This window comes from Clarias gariepinus, chromosome 26 (assembly GCF_024256425.1).
Source record: "Clarias gariepinus isolate MV-2021 ecotype Netherlands chromosome 26, CGAR_prim_01v2, whole genome shotgun sequence".
Lineage (NCBI taxonomy): Eukaryota > Metazoa > Chordata > Actinopteri > Siluriformes > Clariidae > Clarias > Clarias gariepinus.
The window spans coordinates 19083695-19108027 of record NC_071125.1 but is presented as its reverse complement, the minus strand read 5'-3'; the positions used below and the strand labels follow the sequence as shown (position 1 = coordinate 19108027).

Here is a 24333-nt window from a genome sequence, read left to right as displayed (position 1 = left end):
AACAAAGGAATGGATCATTTTGTAGCAGTTCCTGGGCTGCAGAACACTTCTGTCTGGAGAAACACCTTCCAGAATTCCCAAATCCCAAAATGCATTTAGATACAAATGGAGACAGCACTTTACACGCGTTATGTGTTTGATTCAGTCAGCTGGACAAAGTAGTAATGAATAGTGATGCGCGGGTCGTCTAGTAACCCGCGGACCCCGCAGGTAACCCGCGGGTCGGGTTGGGGCGGGTAAAGAAATTCACTTTATTTGCGGGGCGGGTCATAAAAAACAAAATGAAATTTAAAAAAATCCATGAATGTTGCGTGCAATTCCCTATAGCCTATATTAAGTATTTGGGAATATGGTCGCGGGTGCGGGACGGGTTGTAAAAATAGATACAGTGGTGCGGGGCGGGCAGGCGGCCATATAATTTTATACAAGCGGGACCCGGTTGGAAAAATACCCCACCCGCGCATCACTAGTAATGAACATGGGACAGTTAAAAGAGCTTTGGCTAAGCATTTTCTGTTGATATAGTTAATGTACATTATATAAAAAAAGACTTATGATGCTGAGTTAGAGTTTTCCGAGACGTTCTTTTGTTTGTTTGCCCCAAACATTTTTTATCCTCTTTTTCTCTCTTTATTATTTGAAAGATTTCTGTTTTTCCAATTACCGTTTTTTAAACTTGGTTCTTTTAATGTAACTGGTGTACAAGACACTGGACATTTGGCAAGAAATTTAAATATCCTTCTATGCATTAAATAAACCAGAGATCATCAAACCCAGCCATCATGCTTGATGTATTCGTGTGTGTTTGGTGTCTCAAAGATAAGTGAATCAAGGTGCAGCAGGCATCATGCGTTTCTTCCCTCTTTTTAAACGTAACATGCTGTAATGGTTAATGCTAGAATGCTGTGACACAATATAGCAACTACAGACAATCTCATCATATTTCTAAAATAAATCTGCAGCATTTTCGTGCAGGGTTAAAGCACCATTCACAGCTTCACTACTTAGCAGCCCTTTCAAAGAATAAGTAGGTTTGTTAATGCAGGCAGAACACTAAAATAAGCCAGATCTGGAGTAGTCCAGACGAATTTGGTTTGGGAATCTGTGGGCTAAGGTTAAATAGCGCGGGCTTAGTAAGGACACTATGCTAGGTTTGCTGCTTATAAAGGTCATGCTAACTGACCAATTAAATCGAAACTTGCAATATTACAAGGTGATCGAATACTTATTGACCTCACATATACTGTATATATATATATATATATATATATATATATATATATATATATATATATATAATAAAAAGACTTGTTAATATCACACTGATGCACCTGAATGTGATATAAAAAAAAAAATCAACCTGTACATAGGGTCATGTATTGTATATAGGATCAGTATATTCTTTTTGCTAATATCTAAACGTGATAATTTTTTCTCTAAGTACCCTTGTGAGATCCACATATGAAGACCATTAGACATAATTCTCTCAGCAGTGTCTATATAAATGAAAGAGAGGTTTTGTCTGTACATTGGTCAGAGCACGCTCTTTCAATGATATCTTAATGATGTGAGGACCAAAAACCAGCCTCTGAATGATTTCTGCCTTTATGTCTGTCTAGCCGCATATGTCAAAATACCATGCAATACTGGCTTTACAGAATTTAATAAAAATGTCAGTCCTTCAGTAGTCCTTCCATTCAAGGTGGGCGTGGCTATGCACATCACTCAACAGCAAAATAAAAAATGTACGTAATAGTTTACAGTGTATACGAGAGTACGCGAAAGATGCAGAAACAACGATAATACACCTACAAAGTGCCCAAATCCGCAGAAAACCGTGAGACAGTATGGTTACTCCAAAATAAGTCAAGTACAGTAGAAATACTAAACCTTCAAAGATGATTGGACAGATCAATCTGTATGTGGCAAGTTAAAAGCATTTTGTCTCATATTTTCTGAAACCATGGTGCTAATAAATAGCATTGAAAGAGAGAGCTAAGAGAACAGTGCTAAAGTGGTGTAAGTGAATTTTAACACGCTGGAGTTGTTTTAAGACAAAAGTTAATCTTATTCCGATTTCCTTTTTCGATTTCTCGTCTGTGATTCAATCTGTGATTACTGAACAGGGAGTGTATTTGGCCGGCGATGAAAGAAGTACAACTTGGCATAAAACAAGGCATAAGAGACTCAGCTCTATAACATTTTATTCCTTTGTATTAATTAATAAGAGAGTTAAAGCTGATCAGCTTATGTTTAGTTTTAAATGTATATATTTATTATAATATATATATATTATAATATTTAGAAATAGTTAATACTATTTCAAACACTTTTTCTATCAACGAGAAGATAAATGATTTAAAACATAAATAGATTCTGAAGGTTTATAAAGTCAATAATGTAAAATTGCTTGCTCATCAGGGACTATCTGACCATTTTGATTGATACACATTCACATTTCATACAAACTTAAATAATTCCTTTGATTGTGTAAAGCTGCTTTGCGGCAATCACAATTGTGTCTGTTGTGAATTGAAAAATTGAAAATATAAGCAAAATCAGTAAAATGTTAACTGAACTACCTTTACGGAAATAAATATATGGCAATATGTTGTAAAATATAATGCAATATATTAAATAATAAATTTCCATATATAGAAAACTAGTTTTTATATTTATTATTATATTGCAATATATGAATGGACCATGTATGGACATATACTGTATATTGCAATGTAGACGCCACCTACTTTGCCTGCCGTAGATCACATGAAGAAAAAAACCAAAAAGAAGACAAAACGGCCAGTGAAGATGGGTTTTACTTTTTTGCGCCGAATTAAAAATTAAGTGCTTAGTTATTATTAACAAGGAGTCAGAATGTTAAGGAAAGATAAAATGTAAAAAAAAAAAAAAACGTATGTGGGACCCATTTTCATGTTTTATCAAAAGAAAAATACAATTAATTATTTTTTAGACTCATTGGCCTTGGCTTATTTTATGTGAAGCCCTGAACCACGCCCTGTTGTCCCGCACAAGGTTGCAAACATTGTCATACAACATTGAAGCACAATTCAAGCACTGACACCTGTCTGCTCTTACATTCCCACACACTGTACTTTCTGTCTTGTGAAAACCAATTTTTATTTGCTTCTATTCTATTGCATTTTTCATATCCCAAATTGGGATGCAGTGAATATAACTTTGTGGTTCCTTATCACAACTGATCAAGATGGCCAAAAGAGTCTCTGTTCAGAGGATATTGCAACTGAATTTGGAAGAGAGAGATGCTTTTGATAATGATGATGTAGAGTAAGAGGATCACATTTCCGAACATTAAGAGTCTGACAGTGACTTTAAGGAAAAGGTTAAGACTGAGCATCAGCTAGTTCCAAAACGAAGACGAGACACAGAACCAGGCCATCAGCAGCCAGCTCCAGAAACAGAAGCCGCATCAGCAGCTATCAGGTGAAAAAATATGGATGTCAAAAAATGGTGAAATTGAATGGTCTTCCTGCCCGATAAATAAGCCACCCTGCATGGCTGCCAATGTGATAAGAATGTAACCAGGGCCAACAGGAATGGCAGGATATCAGGAAGTCTTCTTTTGAGCTCTTCGTCCCAGATTCAATCCAGAAAAAATATTCTGGATTGCAATAATTTAGAAGGAAGGTATGTTTTTTGGAACACTTTTTTGCCCACTTTGGGGCTCTGATCCTTGCAGGAGTTTTCAGGTCCAGAGGGGGAATCCACAGAATCCTAGTAGGATGCAGAAACCGGCAGAGAACATTTTCATGCAACATTGTCCCTGGAAGCATTCCATATCTTTTCCTGGATTATCCACTTTGATAAACAAGATGACAGACCAGCTTGACATCAGAGAGACAATCTAGCTGCCATCAGGATGGTGTGGGACAAGTGAGTGCACCGTCTCCCCCTATTTTACAATCCTGGGCCTATTATTCTAGGTTGCAGCCAGCAACAACAACAAAAAAAGAGCTGTGACGTGTGTGGATTTAAGCTGGACAGAGAAACACTATGTACTGTACATACATCAAGAAGTACATATGCACCACATACACAGTAATGTATGAAAACAGTAAAAACAGGGGCAATTGTGCCCCTCGTGTGTTGTATAGGCTGGTAGGAAAAGGCAATGTCTTCAGTGGGGTTAATGTGTTAGCTAGACTGACATGGTTCAACTTTTGTTGTATAAAATGACGTGAAAGGGTTAAACTTCTAATTAAGATTATATAAATCAAAATCAATAGTAACTTAATTTGCAAATCTATTGATTTTTTTCACTCATATTTATAATTGGTCATTTTTTATTACATTTTTTCAAGAAAAAAAAACGAGTAGCACTTTACCTTTCTTAGATTGCATTCAAAAATTAAAGGGCAAATATTAACCATTTATCCCGTGTACAGTATACTGCTTGTAATCAGGATGAAGTAAACATCTGTTAAGCATATTTAAAAAAATAATAATAATTGATTGTGTTGAATTGTGTTGAACCCGGATACGTTCTTAGACCCGGAGCACTGGCTAAACAACAAAAATATGAACACCCCACAAGGGTTAAAAAATAAAAAATCCTAAATATTGGCCGATAATCAGCTGGGCCAATAAGTCTTTTGATAGATATATATTAGGAAAAATAGAGGTGTAGTTCATTATAGTGAACTGCATACTGTAGGAGTTGTTTACATAGAAGTCTGGCTGGTCCATGTCCATTTATTCCCCTTATAAAGTAAGCAAGAAACCAGGAGAAACTACACTAAACACACAAAAAAATGTTTTCCGAGGGACATACAGTACTGTATTAAAAGCCCAGCTTGTGTGTCAAATCTATTCTGTGCCACCTTATATAAAAAATTACAGACAACAAAAAAAATATCCCCACGGTGGTCAAGAGCATCTATTAGGACAAGGATCCATGATGCATGTTGGCTAGAAGCTCCTGGTTGGAAAAAAAAAAAGCTGGAAAGAAGCCTCATTTTGGGCAGAAGCCACATGTTAAGCAAGGCCCTAGTTTGTTCTACAGCTTCCCATGATGGGCGGGCTGAAATGGAATCCAAAAATCTAGCAGTCATTTGAAGACACTATGCAACCTCACACCGTTTTTTTCCATTTGTTCGAAATGGAGCTGTGATGAATGCAGTGCTGCAGGGATTTGGCACGTTTGTGTGTGTGTGTGTAGTAGTAGTGGTAGTGTGGGACTGTCGTACTGTCTTTTTCATTTAGCTTGGACACACAATTGCTTGGCTTCCCTCCCCATACCAGAGAGAACTCATTTGTCAAATTCATCTGCCACCTGTAATGTGTGTTGTGAGGCGGGAGCCACAGATCTCTTCCTGCCAAACATCAGCCCACTGGCATGAAGGACGACAACAAAAGAGAAAAGCAGATGGGAGGGGAAAAAAGTCCAGCGCCAACAGAGAGGTGAAAAGCAGGAAAAACGTATGGAAGAAAATTTCAGCCATGCTACATCCCCTGGGTACCACCAAAACAATTACTGGTTGTGGCCTTGGATTCTTGCCCTGTATATTATATACATCCGTTGCGGGATGAACTCATGGGTTTTAAATGCATGGGTTTTATTCTGCTGTTTTTCAGACACTCGCTATGATTTGCAGCTTTCCCAGCAAATTACTTTGTCTCACACTGAGGTGTCAATACTTTCTCATTAACCTGTCAACACATGAAGCAGGTGGGCAGCAGGAAACAGACAATGCATTTTAATACCCATGAAGTAAATTATTTTAATCCACTTCTCTTTTCTGCTTAGGTTGAATAGTGACATGATTTGTGTTTGTTTCATATTGGCTGCGTTTATTTTGTTTTGCACCGAATTCATAAAAATTCATTCATTCCGTCATTTCACAAAACAGCTTGATAGCAAATTATTACTTGTAGCCTAAAATTCTTTCATTGCCCTTGTTAAACAAAATGCTTGTTTTGCTTCATACGATGAAATCAATTACACTTTCTGTTTTTGTGCAATATCTTTTAAGCTTCACTTTGTTGGTATTTGGTATCAGAAAAAGCACTTTTTTCCCCCTATGTGAAATCCAGAGCAAGTGGAGGAACTGAGGTAATAGCAGGAAGGCAATCTTTTTGTTTCCCTGTATTTGAGATACTACATGTACAGTATATACATGCTCAGGTAACTTTGCCTACGCTAGATCTATACTTCTTTTTTTTTAAGTCACACTTTTAAGGTGTTTAAGGTGAATTTTATTCATTTTCAATCACTTTGCGAAAAAATATAAAATCACATTGTTTTTTTGTGGCTCTTATGCTTTTCACAACCTTTTTTTGTAATGTCAGGTTTTTTTCAGAAACATTTTTTTAAAAAAAATTCTTAAAACTCCCCCAAAAAAAAGATTTATCTCATTTTGCTGTAAAACCCACAATTTATATGAATTAAGTTGAATACATGAATATGCAAATGTAAAAGGCATTCAGAGTTTGTTTTGGGCTTAGAAGCTCATCCAGACATGGTAATTAAATTGAAACGTTTTCATTCAAACCATATGCTGCAGCACACTGAGTTCTATGTGATCAATTTTCTTCATTCACATAATTCTTGATTGCATATTTTTCACTGCCAGATGATTCGGGCTGGGTGTTTGTGTGCTTTTCAGGTGAGAAGAAATGTACATTTTTACTTTTTTTAAAATCCTTTTTTTAAACGCATAAATTTTGAGAAGAATTATGCATAGGCATGCTTTTACTGTAGATCTACAGTACAATATGTATGTGAATATATTATATACAGTATATATGCCCAAGGATTTCAAAAACACTATTGTAAGAGTTCCACTTTTATTTCCACATTTTTTTCCCCATCTGCATGTGAAAGGTGTTGAGCTTGTGAATTTTTTTTTTTTTTTTTTTTGAGAAGGCAATAAAACAGAAGCCGTTCTGTCCCCGGGCATGTTGAGTTCTTTTTTCTTTTTCTTTTTTTTGTGTTGGATCAGGAGAAGCTGTTCGAATGTTTTGTTATGTGTGAAGTTTGTGAAGTGCTCATCTGCCAGAGAAAAGGACAAGAAAATCCTTGCAGCTATATTTACTGTTCCTTTTTTCCCACACACAGTTTTTCATCCAAATAACTTCTCTATTAAAATATAGTGAATAGAAATCCACTGTACTGCCTACAAAAACTGTAGGAGAATATCTATATTCAATTATTTTGTTCTCCAACTGTAATCCATTTGTATCTAATTCTCAGTTCTGATCCGGAGTATATCGACTAATTTTCTTTAAAAGAAACTCTAATATTCGTTCATGTACAGTATGCAAGGTTTTTCATTAATGTAGTACATCTAGTCAGGAGCGTCGCCATGCATAAATTTTAGTGATGGTTCAAGGTAGAATTATTTATATCGCTCATTGAGCTAGAGACTCATGCCATCACTCATCTTTAAACGCTTTTACTTCACACTTCTAACTTCTCACGCATTCATATTGTTGGTGAAAGAAACAGGATTTCCTTTGCACACGTAGGTGCATTGCGGCCGGCGATGCTCTGACACTTTGTTCTTTCCAAGTGAAAAGGAATAATATTTGCATAATCTGGTTTCAATTGACACACATTTCCAGCTGCGTGAAGCCATCAGTCAAACGCAAAAAAGAGATAATAATTGGAAGTCATAATAGTGCTGAACAGATCAACACTGTATTAAAATAAATCAACATTCAAATGCATTTGCAGACTACAGTAAAATTACACACCAGCTGGAGCATTAACAGAGTAAGTGATGGCAATGACATACAGTAGTATTATCCAAAGAGGAAAATACATGTGAATATTCATAGTGACATTAAAATATTGCATTGAATTTAATCAAGCATCAAGCACTTTTTATTTTCATAACAACAATGAAAAAGAAGGCACAGTGGCCTAGTGGTTAGCACTGTTGTCATGGTTCGATTCCCGCCTCTGTCTGCATGGAGTTTGCATCTTCTCCCCAGGCTTGGTGGGTTTTTTCCTACAGTCCAAAGACATGCTGATTGGCGTTCCCAAATTGCCTGTTATGTCCGAATGAGTGTGTGTGTGGCCTGTGATGGATTGGCACCACATTCATGCCTCCTGCCCTAAGTCTCCTGGGATATTCTCCAAACCCCTGTGACCCTGTACACAGGATCAAGCGGTATAGATGAGTAAGTGAGTGAAGAACACTAAAAAAAAAGCTAACAAAACTGTTTAATAGAGAATTGTGCACAAGTGAAAGAGAGAAACATACATCCAGCACAATCCCACTTTAAATATGAAATTCTTTTCCTTTTCTTTTCTTTTAGCCTTCATTTGTTATTGTTTTTCTGTGATTTTGTGACTTGATTCTGAGCTTTGGCAACATGAATGATCATACACTCACACCCTCAGGACTACTGGCTGATCCACTTTGGTGGACTTCTACATCCTACAATTTATAATATCTTGATTTTCCTTTTTTTTTATCTGTTTCTGCTCTCCCTAATTTTCCTTACTCTGTTCCGCGGCTCCATTTCAAGTAATGTTCGACTGCTGCATTTTAAGTAATATTGTGTGCGTTTTGTTTTATTCTTCCTTAATCGGGTTTGTTGTGGCTATAAATAGCAATTAATTGTTTTCTGTCTGATCAAATGTATTGCTCTTAGGGGTATCATTGGGTTGGGCTGTTGGTGGTCAGTAGGACCGACTAATCAGGGTCCCCGGGGCAGGAGGGCTACAGTACGTAAGTAAAGGTGTGGTTCAAATACTGTATATGGTTCAAAAATGGTAGGGAGCCCATACAGAACCTGATCCATGTAGGGTAAGGTGTTTGATTAGTGCTAGACAAAATGGCTAGGCATGCACAGTGGAGACCTGGTGTCGTGTACACACCGAACCAATGTATTTATTTTCAGAATCTCACTCCAAGGTTTTTCTAAAAAGTTGGCAGCCATGATTGTTTAGCTAATACAGTGGGGCAAAAAGAGTATTTATTCAGCCACAAATTGTGCAAGTTCTCCCACTTAAAAAGATAGGAGAGGCCTGTACTGTAATTTTCATCATAGGTATACTTCAACTATGAAAAAAAAAAGAATTCCAGAAAATCACATTGTAGGTTTTTTTAAAGAATTTATTTGCAAATTATGGTGGAAAAATAGGTATTTGGTCACCTACAAACAAGCAAGATTTCTGGCTCTCACAGACCTGTAACTTCTTCCTTCTGACCATTTTGATTCATACACATTCACATTCTATACAAACTTAAATAATTCTTTTGGTAGTGTAAAGCTGCTTTGCGACAATGACAATTGTTAAAAGCACTATAGAAATAAAATTGAATTGAATTAACCTCTGTCATCTTATTCAAACATGTTTACACAGAGTTAGTAATATAAAAGGTTGAATGTTTGCCTGTCAATCAAAGAAGACATGCTATTATGACTTATTTGCATGTACTGTATACTGTAGGTACAGTGTACCATAGTTTACAACTTCATATATAATTTTTTATGTATTCTAATATTTAAAATATTTCAGGGGTTGTTTAAATCCAAAATCCACCCGCGTCTTCACCTTTGCAGCTTGCACTTTATTGTTAAGTGTTTTCTCATGGACTTGTGCACAGGAGGTAATGTTTTGGCATGATTTGTAAAAGCCTCTAGTCTAGTGTCCTGAGATTTGTTCCTCACCATGTTCTTATACTGTACTGATGTTCAGCTCTAGAAATGTTAAGTTAAGCCTGTATTTGTAACACATACATTACTACAAAGTGAAATTCTTTCTTCGCATAACCCAGCGTACTGTAACTGGGGTCAGAGTGCAGGGTCAGCCATGATACCCACCCCTGGAGCAGGTGGGGTTAAGGGGCCTTGCTTAACACTGGCAACCTGGTAGAGCTGGGTCCGATCAACAACTCAGTGCCTTAGCCCCCTAAGCTACCAATGCCCCAGAAATATCTGGAACAAACTCAAATACACAGGAAAAAGCATAAACACATAAAAGCATAGGAGAGATGCTTTGCCCTTTAGGGTTACCATACAGTATTTCCACTAAAGCTGTAGACATTTTATTACATGCAGTATAATATGGCCATGACCCGGACAGCCTAATATTGTGTGCGTTTTGGTTTATTTTTTCTTAATTGGGTTTGTTGTGGCTATAAATAGTAATTCATTGTTTTATTAAACATTTCCAATAAAACAATAAAAAAAGTAAGCTCAAACATTTCTGTTCTACTCACATAGCTGTATCATGTAATACACCAAGTTTTTTCATCCATACTGTAGAGGTATTGTACACTGGGTTGCTTTTTTGTTTTTTAATCTGCTTTTTCTTTCTGTCTGCCACAAGTTTCTTGTTAGCCGTGTTAGCAGGTGTCACTACGTGCCACTGTAAAAGTAGAAACCTGTTATTGGCAATTAGTTTCGCCTCCTAGTGATCTGACATTCTCCTCCTCTCTTCAGTTAAACAATCCAACAGCAGGAAAAGTTTTAAAGGTTCGGGTAAAAAGCTTTCAGCCTGACATCCTGCATAAATCTCGGACCAATGAAAAATGTATTATAAATGCTTTTAGTACAGCTTCCAGTGAGGAGAGCTTCTTCAAAGGGTCTATCACTTCACTTTTACTCTATTATAGTTTTCATTTGATTTCTTTTTACACTGTTCCTGATGTGGGTCACAAGCTCGGATATGACTTGTCTACCTTCAGCCAGAGACATCATGTCCTTCTGACATGTCCCTACACGTTTCCAAGCCAACTGTCTGATATAATCTTTCCAGCAGGTTCTGGTTTCGCTCACTGGTCTTTGTCCGACTAGAATTTCTTAAAGCAGTGACCAGAGGGCTTCGGTTTAATTGGCTCCATTTGATTCATGATTCATGAATTCCTATTTCAAAGAGTAAACCCTGTAGAGCAACCGCATTTCCCTAACCTCGTTCTTATGCTTGTTTTTTCACAGCTTTGTTATGATTCTAGTCCTGGTCTCATCTCTATAGTCTCATTGGTTATTCCAGCTTTTATTACATTGAAATGTTATTCCATTAAAAAAAAAAAGTTGTCCATTTTTAGATTTCGAGTAAGGATTATCCTTTTTTGATGTTGCCTGCATGTATTTTGATTTGCTTTATGCATGCCGATATCACACTCACATATACTGCCTCTCATGCACCTTACACCTAGTTTTATATACACATTTTGTTTTGCTTGAATTCTTGATTGTATGATCCAAATATTTGTATAGTCAATCATTTATCTCCCTTTTACACAACAACTTAGTTCAGGTCCACCAATTGTATTGGACCCCCAAACTCAACAACACTGAAATCACTCCCAGACTCCAGACTTCAGCACAAATGATGAATAATACCTTTATCATTAATCTACAAATGTGAAAACTAAGTAGATATAGAAAATATGAAGGGATGTTCGACTCAAACCAGGACATTTGATTGTTCAGAATAATAATAATAAAAAAAAAACATATTTATTTCTCCCCATGATCCTAAACTACAATAATGCACTCATCCCAGCATTTTACTATTGCTTACAGTAAATACCATTTAAGGTAGAAAGATTTCAGAGTGCTGCTTGCTTCATGTCTGAAACACAGGCCTTCCAGGAACTCCTCTAATGGCCTAAACCTTTGGAAATGGCTTGGATTGAGGTCAGGACTGTACCAAATCTCTAGCCAAATTTCTTTAACATTCAAGTGGTGCTGATTGGTGGCTCCATGGTAGGTCTCTTGCCTGCCACGCAGAAGGCCCAGGTTAAATTCCCAGCCAATGCCCAAACCCCAACCACTGGATGCAGATCATGTCCCAAGCCCGGATAAAATGGGAGGGTGCGTCTGGAAGGGCATCCGGCGTAAAACCTGTTGTTTTTTTTTTCACAAAGTTGTTGTGCGGCTCAAATGGTCCGCTGTGGTGACCCCTTGACGGGAGCAGCCAAAAAACTAACAATAAGGTGTTCATGAATGATTGTGTGTGTATATTGTAGTTTCCAAAAAGAATGTGTCTCTTGCAAGCCCCAAGCCAACTCAGCTGGGATCAACATTCATGGATATAAAATGTTTGGAAAATTCTAATGTTTTACTGTGGCTAAAAGTCTCATCACCATATACGCTTGAAGTCTTTTATAAATGTCAATTGGTTTAAATGCCATCATTCATGGAGAAATTTCATCCATCCTGGTTTCACTTGAACACACCTTGGAAAACGTTTTTTTTTTTTTTTTTTTTTTGCACATACCATATAATGTGATACCATATATCTATGGTATATCCCATTTCACATTCAGTCCGAACTGCTTGCTTTGCTTGATCGAAACAGGAATTTAAACTACTATGGTATTTCATTAAATAGTGATTTAATATTGTATTTTGAATTCTGAGAATCGGGTGACTAAAATATATGCAGATTTTATGCAGTATTTCTCAACCGTTCACTATGTGCCTTGAGAGAGAGAAGAAAAATCCTTTTCAGTTGTAGGAAGCTGGATATGAACTGTAGCTTTAACAGAAAGAATGTATTAGACGTCCAGTCCCAGATGAAATGCTGGACTATAAAAAACCTTGGCTTATTACTAAATCACAATAAGACCTGCCACTTCATTTTCCTCCATCAGGGAGTTATTAGAAATATCCAAAAAGAAGTGATGTCACAGTGAAGCACAAGGTCATGCTTTATTGTCAGATGTGTGTGGCTTATCCAAGCTGTCCTCCATTTTATCCTGCAGTGGAAAAAAAAAAAAAGAAAAAAAAAAAACTGTCATGCCTGTCCCCCCTACGCCCCCCCCCCCCCCTTTATTTCCTGAGATGCTTTTAGAAAGAAATTGAGATCCCTGCAGTTCTGAACAGTATGTAGCTTTTCTCCGGCAAGTCTAAAGGCTAATCTTTTCACTCTGTGACTCCCTGCTACTCTCTACAGCCGTGATAATCCGCAAATGCTTTCTCTATTCTCACCCCTTTCTTTTAGAGTGTCACCTTCAGAAACCACTTGGAGACAATCCTATTTACTGACGTGAGACGTCAAGGCGTAAAGGTGAACATTCTTCCAGGGGATTCGGGAAAATCTCTGTAAAGGGACAAAAAAAAATGATCTGTGGTCACCTGCGTTCCCTTCGTTACACTCAAAATGTTTGCAAAATGATTTTTAAAGGTGTTGTGCACTCTGTGGCTTTCTGAAATGTTTTACAGTAGCTAAAAAAAATCTCACAGTGTCACTTTAATCTGACTTTGCAGAGGGCCAACTTCTGGAAGATAGAAACATAGCTTAGGAGTGGGCATTCGGTCATAAAATGTCATTCCCGGTTCTCAAATTTCAGATTTCTTTTTCAGAAAAATCCACAGACTTGCCCTATTACTGAACCTTTGTGACTCTAAATGTACCACAGTACTCTGCCTTGTGAATTTGTTAAAAACAAAAAATGCACAGGAAATAAAAGCTCTAGTGACATCAGCTTTAAACATCAGCTCCAGTCTTTAATGTTTTATACCAATCAGGCATAACATTACAATGCAAATTATTATCACAGCGGATTCTTTGGGTGCTGTTGGCTTTGGGCTCTTTGCCTGCTTGGCCCCGTGTGTAGTTTTTTTTCAGCGATTTTTGTGCCGCATTGGCTTTTCTCTGGGATCGGAATGCACAGGGTGGGCTTTTGGCCCTTCAGGCATTGGGTGCCTATGATCATGTCATCAGTATACAATTGTTATATCTGTTTTGTCATGTTAATGCTATCGCTGAGTGACGTGTATATTCTAATATAATATATTATCATATAATATTGTATAATATGTATATAATATAAGAAGCTCTCATTGACATCATTATCATAACATAAACAATGTTTTTTTTTTCTTGTTTTTAAAAAAAAATGCTCAACTGCATAAAGAAATGTCTGTTTATAGCTGCTATACCACAACTGATAACAGGATCTTTGTCGTTTCACTGACATTCCACAACTTTAGACAAAACAGACATCACAACAGGTGGATCATGAAATGTCATTTATAAAAGTCATAATCAATAACAAACTGCAGTGGTGTGAAGGGAACAAAACACCTGGAAATGTTTTATTTATTAAGATATACAGTACATGTGGTATTATAATTTTTTTCTTATTTTTTAACAAATTTAACTCAATACACCTCAGTTTGACAAAATTAATTAAATGTGAGGTGCTGGTCTTGCTCCAGAGTTTGTTCAGAAGCAACATAGCTTCATTAAATGTATTATTGTTATTATTATTTAAATTTTTGTTTTTTGCAAATAATACACTATACAATGTTTATATGATCCACCTTATTGAGGAAGAGCAAAAAATCCGGTATCGTAGGGGATCAGCCATGACAATACCGGATTTTTTGCAATAATTCCTATCCTACAGTACCTTTCAGTAAAGACCAGAGTAAAATTCTGAGATTTTATATATATGAAAAAAACAAGGCATGTCTCTTTTTTAAATTGTAGATTGTGTTGATTGATGGAGAATGATGATGGATGAGGTGTCCAATTTACCTGAATTTTATCAAGCTCTGTTCTAAATCTCTTACGAAAAAGCTTGAAAGCAATTGGGCTTTAAAACTTTCCTCATTTATTATAAAACTTCATACAAAAGAGTGCCCTACTGTCTGACGTGTCAACAACTATATCAGAACTTGAAACTGAAATGAATTTTCCTTTTTTTCCCCCTTATTTTTCCCCCTTCTTCTTCTTCTTCTTTCCTTATTCTACTGTATTTGTCTCTGTTTTATCTTTATTTTATATCTAAACCCAAATGCAATGTGCTTTTGCTACCTACTGAGATCTTTTTATCTGAGGCAGCAATTTAATAGTTGTGGAGGCTTCTGCAAACAAAGCTGTTTGAGATGTGCTTGAATGGTAGTAATTTGCAGAGACTTTCAAGATAAGCGGACTACTACCCGAAAGAAAAAAATGATAGCTGTCAAATGATTAAACAATATCAAACAAAAGGGAGAGCTTTTGCAGTGAATATATATATATATATATATATATATATATATATATATATATATATATATATATATATATATATACACGGCTGACCTCTGTGTCTTAAAATATATTAACTGTTGTTTTTGTTGTTGTTACGTAATTACCTAATTCCATATGTGTTATTTTATAGTTTTGAAATCCCCAGTATTGTTATAGAAAATAAATCACTTAACAAAAACAAAGAAATTTGCAAGTGTTCTAAAACTTTTGAACGGTAGTGTATATATAAAATGAAGCACTAGGCACTGATATTCAGTACAGCATGACCTCAAGTACGATATTAGTTCTATAAACAGTTCCACAATTACCATTTTTTTAATTAACAGATAATGGATTGTTTGTTAATTTAACCAGTTAAATACATAAACTTACCCTACTTTGACCGGCGGAACTAGCATTAAGCTGGCGACTGACAGTGACGGACAGTTCGTGTAATTAACAGGATGGACGTACAGTAGGTTTAAATTCTTACTGATATTACTGTATATAGGCAAGAGCTAAGGAGAATAAACCATAGAGATGGTAACCAATCCTGTAAATCTTACAATATTTCCACTTAACAAACCTTTTTCTCAGTTGCTCTAATCAAGGCTTCACCAAAGCCGACCATCCGATGTGCACACAACTTGGCACAGGTTTTAAGCTGGATGCTCTTCCTGCTGCCCCCCTCTTATTTTTGTAACCAGGTTTGAGAGCAGTGGCTCGATGATATAGGGTGTGGCAATCACCAATGGCAACCCGGAAACCTAGATTTCCAATTTAACAATCTAGAGCCTTAGCCACCTGAGTCACCACATCCCATATCATATATAATATTTCCACTTTATATCATCAACTGTTGCTGATTAGCCTTTAGACAGCTATTCTGGGATTGAATCCAAAATAGCACAAAATGGAACTCTAGTAACTATGTGCAGGGTTCAATTCATTGATCCAAACACAGAGTGTCCTTGATCAGGAGCTAAAGAGGGATTTGGGATTTAGCCTTGTGTTAGACGCTAATTAGCATTGTAGCACCGTTAGCTATGAGCAAATCAATATAGACGGTTCGGAGGCAATACTGAATTACTTTGAAGAACTTACTAAGGAGACAAAAACGTTATCAAAAATGTCTTCTTGCTCAAAGTGCTTCCATGACGGGTTTTAAATGAGGGTTTAGGCAGGCACCTGGTCTCCTTTCTTTGCAGTTCTGTTGTGAGACTGTTGTGCTCTATTATCAGAACTCATGGCATGCATCTCATCTCAGATTACTTGGCCAGAACTAACTTTTGTATTACAGTATATCATTTCCATCAAAGGATTTTATTCCATATAACTTTCTAAGTGGGCAATATGTTTGTAGGCCAACTTGAAGCTAGCAAATTGATTGCAGTCTGAAAATGTATGAATAAAGAGGCTTCATAACCATTGCAAGAAATACGTATAAAGTACACAAACTGCTTTCCCTTCCCCAGAGCATGTATACTTGTTCCCTGCCTGATGGCCCCTGCTACTGATTTTTTGCTTGAGTAGGGAGAATGTGTTTTGTCCTTTTCATGCTTTATGCCAACCTGCCACATCCCTTTCTCTCCCTGTCTCTTGCTCTTTCTCTCTCATTTGTTCCTGATGCCTTTCAAAATGTAGATTATGTCAAGGAACATGTTGCCACATGATAAAGGAGTATAAAGACGGCAAAATAAACATGTTTATGCCCTATTCATTGCACAAAATGAGGATTAATTAACACTGGTCAATAAATCCTCATTTTCAATTGTTGAATTGTTTCAGCTTGTGAAAAATGTGGGACATCATTAAGAGCCTGAGGTAATCATCATAACAGCGATGATGGATTACTGAGGTGCTTTGGAGCGGTGGAGGTCAGACGGATTATTACCTAGCAAGTTCGTGCTTATTCTAATAAGACTTGAACCCACAGTTACAGAAAGCACGAGGGAGAGGGGTTTAGACAGGATGTCTTCTTTGAGGTGTTGATTAAAATAAACCCATGTTTTGCCACTGTTCCATGCTGCTTGACTGCAGTTTGGGTTACCAAGTGCTGAGATAAAATAAATTAAATTAGTAGGCATGGGACACATTTTAGGTAACAGATTTTGCTCTGCATTAGAAAAGGTGCGAAAATCCTGAGTAGATTTCTCTCCATGAAATTGTTTTTTCTTTAAAATGTCCAGTTTCCGTTCATCTCCCAAAACATACCTTAAGTTGGAATGATTTTTCTCATTTAGGATCAGCTACTATATATAATGTAGTCCTGGGAAAGCTAAATATCGTCCCGCAACAATGCAAGAACCGAAAATTAAATAGATGAATGGCATGACAATAGCACAGCAACAAAGAAGTGAGTTCACATACTGAATGACCGCTGCCCTGATCGATCTGTGTGTTTGTGTCTGAGCTCGTCTTAAGGGCCGGGTGCTCCTACACCATTCCGTCATGTAATGTTAGCCTGCAGGTGGCTTTTCAGAAGGAGCAATTTCCATCAGTTTGCCTCCTTCTGAAAAGCGACAGAGTGAACTCCAAAGGAAAGACAGATGCACAAATAGAAAGCTGTGACCTCTTGATGAGATGAGTCACATCAGATGGACCCCAAAAAGTACTTTATTACCCTTAAATGTATAAAAAAAAATAATAATAATAAAAAAAAAATAAAGAAATAAAAAAAAAAATAAAGAAATAAAAAGAAATCAGATTATATGCTGCCTGGTCAAAAAAAAAAAAAAGTCTGACATTTTGTTCAAATGATTCCCTATGCTCCCAAAATCACTATTTTGTAATTAATGTCCTGGGATATGCCTGTGCCTGGTCATTCAGGTCGTCAGCTGACATCATTTTATTGCCACATAACATTGCTGAGTCTGGACCTGACTAACTGAAGCAATCCCAGATCATAACATTTGCCTCCAGAGGCTTAGACAGTGGGCACTATGCATGATGAGTGCATTGCTTTTTGTGCTAGAATAGGATGAGTCTGAACTCCGATATATATGCTCCCTAGCAAACTGAAGGCTGGGGAATTGAAGTGTTTATATATACTGTATACAGTATTTTTATGTATGTATGTATGTATGTATGTGTGTGTGTGTGTGTGTGTGTGTGTGTGTGTGTGTGTGTGTGTGTGTGTGTGTGAACAGGGCTTGGAAAATGAAACTGAAACACTACCCAATTTAGTGTTGGAGGTTTCATGGCAAAATTTGCCTGGTTGCCAATCTTCACTAATTGCACATTCCACCAGTAAGAGCTGAGTGTGAAGGTTTAATTAGCAGAGTAATAGCACAGTTCTGCTTAAAATATTGCAATGCACACAACATTATGGGTGACATATCAGAGTTTAAAAGAGAACAAATTGTCAAGACAGCAAGTCTCCGTGATGTAACAAGAGCCACAGGATCCAGTATAATGTCAGCATACCGAAGGACAAACCACATCCAACAAGAGAAACGCAAGAGGAAGCTGTCTGAAAGGGATGTCCGGGTGCTAACCCGGATTGTATCCAAAAAAACATAAAACCACAGCTTCCCAACTCACAGAACTGAATGTGCACCTCCACTTTACTGTTTCCACCAAAACTGTTCGTCTGGAGCTCGACAGGGTCAATGTACAGTACATGGCCTGGGTGCTATAGCCAAACCTTTGGTCACTCGTGCTAATGTCAAACCTCGGTTTCAATGGTGCCAACAGTGAAAATCTTGGGCTGTGTACAATGTGAGACATGTATTGTTCTCTTATGAGTCCACCTTCACTGTTTTTCCCACATCCGGGAGAGTTAGGATGTGGAGAAGATCTGTTGCATGCCCAAAGTGAAGCATTGGGGTGGATCAGTGATCATTTGGGCTGCAATATTAAGGCATTCCCTAGGCCCAATACTTGTGCTAGATGAGCGTGTCACCACCAAGGACCACCGAACCATCGCTCATGATTATTTTTTTTACCATATGTCTTCTGGGAAGTTGATGGTTTAGCACTATCCTTTCAGGTTTTTGTAAAGTATTGACTTCGTTAAGTATTAACCTAATTCCAGGTATTGCAACAATCTCCTTAGTTGTTGTTTTTTTTTTTTTTTAGATTGAGATTGTAACTACTTGATTCTTTTTGTAGCTGAATTTAAATCTAAATTGGAAGTTAGCTGATTTTTTCAACACTTGTGATATCAGTTAAACCTATTACAAGTGTCAACTAGTTTTAATCCAGTTTTATTTACCAGTTACTTTTTTAATTATCATTATTTTAATATGTACAGTATCTGCAGTGTTTTCTAAAGACTTGAACAAACCATCTATCTACTTTAAACCTCTACCAATGACTAAGGATGCTGCGAATGCATCACGACACACCACACGTTTATCGAGCATGAGCTTCATATCTGACTGCTCACTCATGCTCAGATCAAGGTAAAACTTTTGCTTGCATCCTGTTTATTTCCATTGGAATATTTCTTATAAATAAAGGAGGGTATACAGTAGATGTTCCGAATGACGAAGCTGCCATTTTGATTGAGTCATGAAAGAGCAGACGAGTGTGAGCTTCTGGGGTGCAAATCGGTTTGTAAGGGCGGATTAAAGTGGAACTCATGTTGCATCAGTTGCATCACACTGTGGATCAATAGAGATATTGTCACGGGAGTTTCTTCTTACAGGTTCATTAGACTGTGGTGATAAAGAAAAGAATGGAACAAGTGGTTTCAGGCTGGAAGAAATATAATAGACGTATGTTTAATAATCAGCACAAACATGGTTGGTAATTTTATGGTGCTATAGTAGCCTTTAGTAGTTGTTGTTTTTTTCCTTACAACTCCTACAACTCTTTCTGTTTTAATTAAGAGCAATCCACAAATCACTAATCTCTGCCATAGACATTAATGCATAATTAAATGTACTGTACATGTACTCATTTTAAAGTATTTGGGACATATTAGTAGCTGTAGTATATAAAATTGAGCAAGTGATATACTATGACTTTTGCCTTAATTTAAAATAACATTGTTTTCCTATTTTTCAAACACACACACACACACACACACACAATTTTTTTTTATATAAAGCTGCATTATTTTTCCCCGTTCAAAAACATCCTGTATTAAAAGTGGATGATCTCAGCTTCGGGCCAGTGTTTTATTCCCATCAGATTCTCACTGAAGTTCGTACTGATTAACATTTATAGTTAATCAGATTAATCCTGTTTCATTTGCTGCAGTGTGCACAGGATGCATAATAATTGCACATTTACTCAGGGTGATAAAATTTGCCTTCTGAATGATTACACCTCCTGTTCTGTTAAGTTTTCAGTGCGTGTCCCATCGACTTTAGATTTTATGTGACTATGTGGGGTGTTTATGTCACCTGGGACTTTTGATTGTGCAGAATAACAGAACACAGTTATAAGAGTAAATATTTATTTAAAAACAAAACATTTATTTCCCCATATAATCCCCTGCTACACTAATATCCCTATTCCAGAGTTTTACTAGCGCTTGGATACCATCAAGACCATTTTCTTAGAATGTCTGAGCCATCACTTCACATCTGAAACACTGGCCTTGAACTCCTTTAATGGCTTGAACATGTGGAAATTGCTTGGAGTGAGGTCAGGACTGTACATGGAATGTGGCAATAACTCCCATCCGAGATCCTGTGCAAGTGGTGTTTGTGTCTCTTCCACAAATTTGTGATAAGTTAGCCATCGGGTGTTCCACTCGATGACTGCACCATTCAGATGTTTTACTAGGGCTAAGAGTCTCATCACCGTGCTGTGCTTCTGAAGTCTTATTTACATGTCAAGCGGTTTATAAGGGGTAGCTCAGTGGATAAGGCATTGGACTACGGTTCGGAAGATCCCAGGTTCAAACCCCACAACCACCAAGTTGCCACTGTTGTGTCCTTGAGCAAGGCCCTTAACCCTCAACTGCTTAGATGTGTAATGAGATTTTAAAAAAAGTAAGTCGCTCTGGATAAGAGCATCTGCCAAATGCCTAAATGTAAAAATGTAAGAAATTTCCTGGTTTGACTAGAACACCCCTCATACTATCATATTTTATTTGGCTGTCAAGTATTTTTATTATTATTGTTTGTTTTTGTGTATGTTACAGATGGGACTCCATACACATGGTGGGTTGGCAAAGGGAATGAGAAACACTTTTATTGGGGCGGCTCTGGGCCAGGGGTCCAGAAATGTTCCTGTGGCATTGAGCGCAACTGCATCAACCCCAAACACCAGTGCAACTGCGATGCGGATCAGAAACAGTGGTGAGGCATGGTTCAGTGCTTAATAAACAAATCATCAGTTTTTTTTGTTAGTTTTTTTTTGTAGAAGTATGTGATTTAAATTCTACATACATAGTTTGTAAGGTCATGGGCAAGTCACAGAATTAAGAAGTCGCATTTTCCAGACATGGAAACATCATTCACGTTTTCAATAATGATGGAGGGGAGTTTCATGATAAACCAAACTAAATTCTTGCCAGGTTCACAAATGCTTCAGTAACTTTTGGTTATTTTCTTTACAATGTACTAAGTATGTTTGCTACACAGTTGATATATATGTAGCTTAAGTCCACCTTGCTGAAAATGTCAAAAGGATGTCTAAACAGCAAAAGAGCAGAATCTAAAGCTTTCTCTAATGCAGCTCAGTTGCTACAGAGCAACTGCTACCGCAAGCACAGATGAACTCTTCCTCGTTTTACTGTATAAGCCGGGCCCTTTTTATCCATATTGATTTGCTACTTTAATTTGTTTTCATTTGCAGATTTGTTTTGCATTCATTTCTATCGAACCGTTAACAGAAAATAACAATGTTTGACAAGATTGTCATTAAATTTGTATGTGCAATTAAAATAAATAAGTTATTTGTTTTGCAATTGTAAAAAAAAAAAAAAAAAAAAAAACAGTCCTCATGGGTTGTTAAGGAGGTAAGGTAAAGACTGAAATTTGTGCAAAAAAAAACAAACAACTTTGATATGTGCAAAAAAAAAAAAAAAAAGGTCAACAAGTGGAGAGCCAAATTCCCTTTTCAGGCTTGTGGATCCTACAGAGCCCCTAAAGGGACATGGGTGAGCGGATGAAAGTGTGACATGGGGTGAGGGGAACAACTGAATGTCTTTATATTTTAGGCTAAAAGTAAAACTTAATAATTTTCTCCATGCTTGTTCAACAATGCACGTGTAACTCTAATCCGAGTATTATCTTGCCTGTTTACTTTGTCTTCTTCCCTTATTATTATTCTTTTTTTTTTTTTTTTTGGTGCAACATGTTCTATATTTTTACAAAAAGAAATATTTCACCCATGTGCCATGTCCCTTTTTTTTCCTTTGATGTTTTTTTTTCTTCTTTTTTTTTTTTTTCCACCCATGTGGTCTCCGTAGGGGTCTCTGTAGGATCCACCTAGGAAAAAGTTGAAATAAAACATGCTGGAAATGAAACAGCTACTAAAACTACATATTTATTTTAGACGCACAAAAAATGTTAACATTGAATAAACAATTATATATCTCACTTTGTCAAAATTATGATGATGACTTTAAATACAAGTGGATAGCATAACAGGCATGTTTGCTTGAGCAGAGAGAGAAAGAACCAGAGCCCTACTGAGATTTTACTTGTAGAGAGCCCACCAGCTGGGACTCGGCAGGAGTGCGAGTAGAACGGACTCATAGAATTTAAAACGACACACACAATGCACATTGCAGTATGGCCTTTCTGAACTTAATAACGTTTGTTTGGGCAGCACACATGCTAAGACTTTCTGCGTAGTTTCACTGAAGATGTGAAATTGTGACCTTCTGCCTAAAATTTTAATTCTTTCTTGCACGCTCTAAAATAAGGAGGTAGTTGAAGAGTAGCCTAGCTTTTACTATTTTACTGTTAAGTTTTTCTAATTCTGTGTTTTACTTCAATTCTTTATTTATTTTTTGGTGATGGACAGGTATTTTAGATTTCTAGATATAACAATAAATATACTGTAGATATACAGTACAGCAGTGTTCAAGTCAAACTGGGACTTTTTGTTATTTTTGGATTTTTTGTTCTGATTGCACAGAAAAACAGAACACAGTTGTTAGAGTAAAAAATATTTTTATTTCTCTATATAATCCCCTGTTACACTAAAGCACTTATCCCAGCGACTAAGAGTCTCATCACCGTGCTGTGCTTAAAGCCATCCGATTTTCCTGCTTCATTCATGCAAAATTTCTTTACAAGTCCCTGTTTGATTTGAATGCCTCTTAAATGGATAACAATATGGCATTTAATTTTTGATCATTTTTTGCATTGCTATAGTATAAGACAAATAAGGCACTAGAACAATAAACATCTTCAGGGTGAGACCAAAACCTTCACTTCATGTCGCACCCCATTACACTTGACTGTCAGTAGTTATTTTTCTACATCTGCAACTCCTACAAGTGGTTTGTTTATTACTGTATTTGTCCCATCTTACCTCACAAGGCAGAAGAAAATATAATTATTTGCAACACACAAATTAAAGGTTACGTTTTTGCAAGGTTTATGCAAATTTCTTGATCAAATGAAATCTAAAGCACAGCTGATTTACTATAATGCATTAGGACAGCAGAATGTACAGTACTGTTTTATTTGTTTTATATTAAATACCACAGAGATATAAGCATATAAAGGGTACAAATGATGATGTATATGTACATTAGGCTGTACAGCTAGGTGTAGATTTAGCTCCCTAATAAGCAAGGTGCCTTTTGTGGGTAAAACTAAGCAGTAATAAAGGAAATAGTAAATCATTACAGTATACAGGTGTAAAAAGTAAAGGTGAACAGTGCTTACTGGGTGGAAAGGATATACAGTCTGGAAATTGTAAAAATAGTAAAAACAATAGTCTTTCAGGTTAGCAGATTTAGGTACAAAATGTGCCTTATCTAGGATTCTATATAAAATCAAAGGAAAGGAAAAGACAGAACATAAACTGTTTTTGGATTTGTTAACATTGTGAGCATCTATATGAGATCAGAAAAAAAGTCTAAAATGGAAAATGAGCCATAGCAATAGAAGTGTGTCAGGAACGGAAACTGGCATCCAGCAGTACAACAACAACAACAAAAAAAAAAAACGACTCGAGTAAATAAACTTAAATTACCTAGCTCATTTTGTACATTTAATAAAATGATAGAATTAGTTATTAGATATTCAAAAGCTCTGATCTATAGAATTAAGTTTGTTTTATACAGCTAATATTAGAAAATATTAAGAAAGTATGTACCAAAATTATTAGATGTGTCCGAACCTATGGCTGGTACTGTACATGGGTAACCTTAAAAATAAGCATGGACCTATAAAAAAAATACCATAATGAATTTAACAGTTTGAGAGGGAATACAAATTACAGAT

At 36.6% G+C, this 24333-nt stretch overlaps 1 protein-coding gene across 1 annotated transcript in view; it reads left to right on the top strand.

Annotated features, from left to right (window-relative positions):
• Positions 1-24333, top strand: part of LOC128514158 (contactin-associated protein-like 2) — a 208283-nt gene that overhangs the window by 128311 nt on the left and 55639 nt on the right. Inside the window, exon 14 of the mRNA XM_053487883.1 lies at positions 21069-21225. Coding sequence (XP_053343858.1) covers positions 21069-21225 — 157 coding nt within the window. The remainder of the gene's footprint in view (positions 1-21068; positions 21226-24333) is intronic.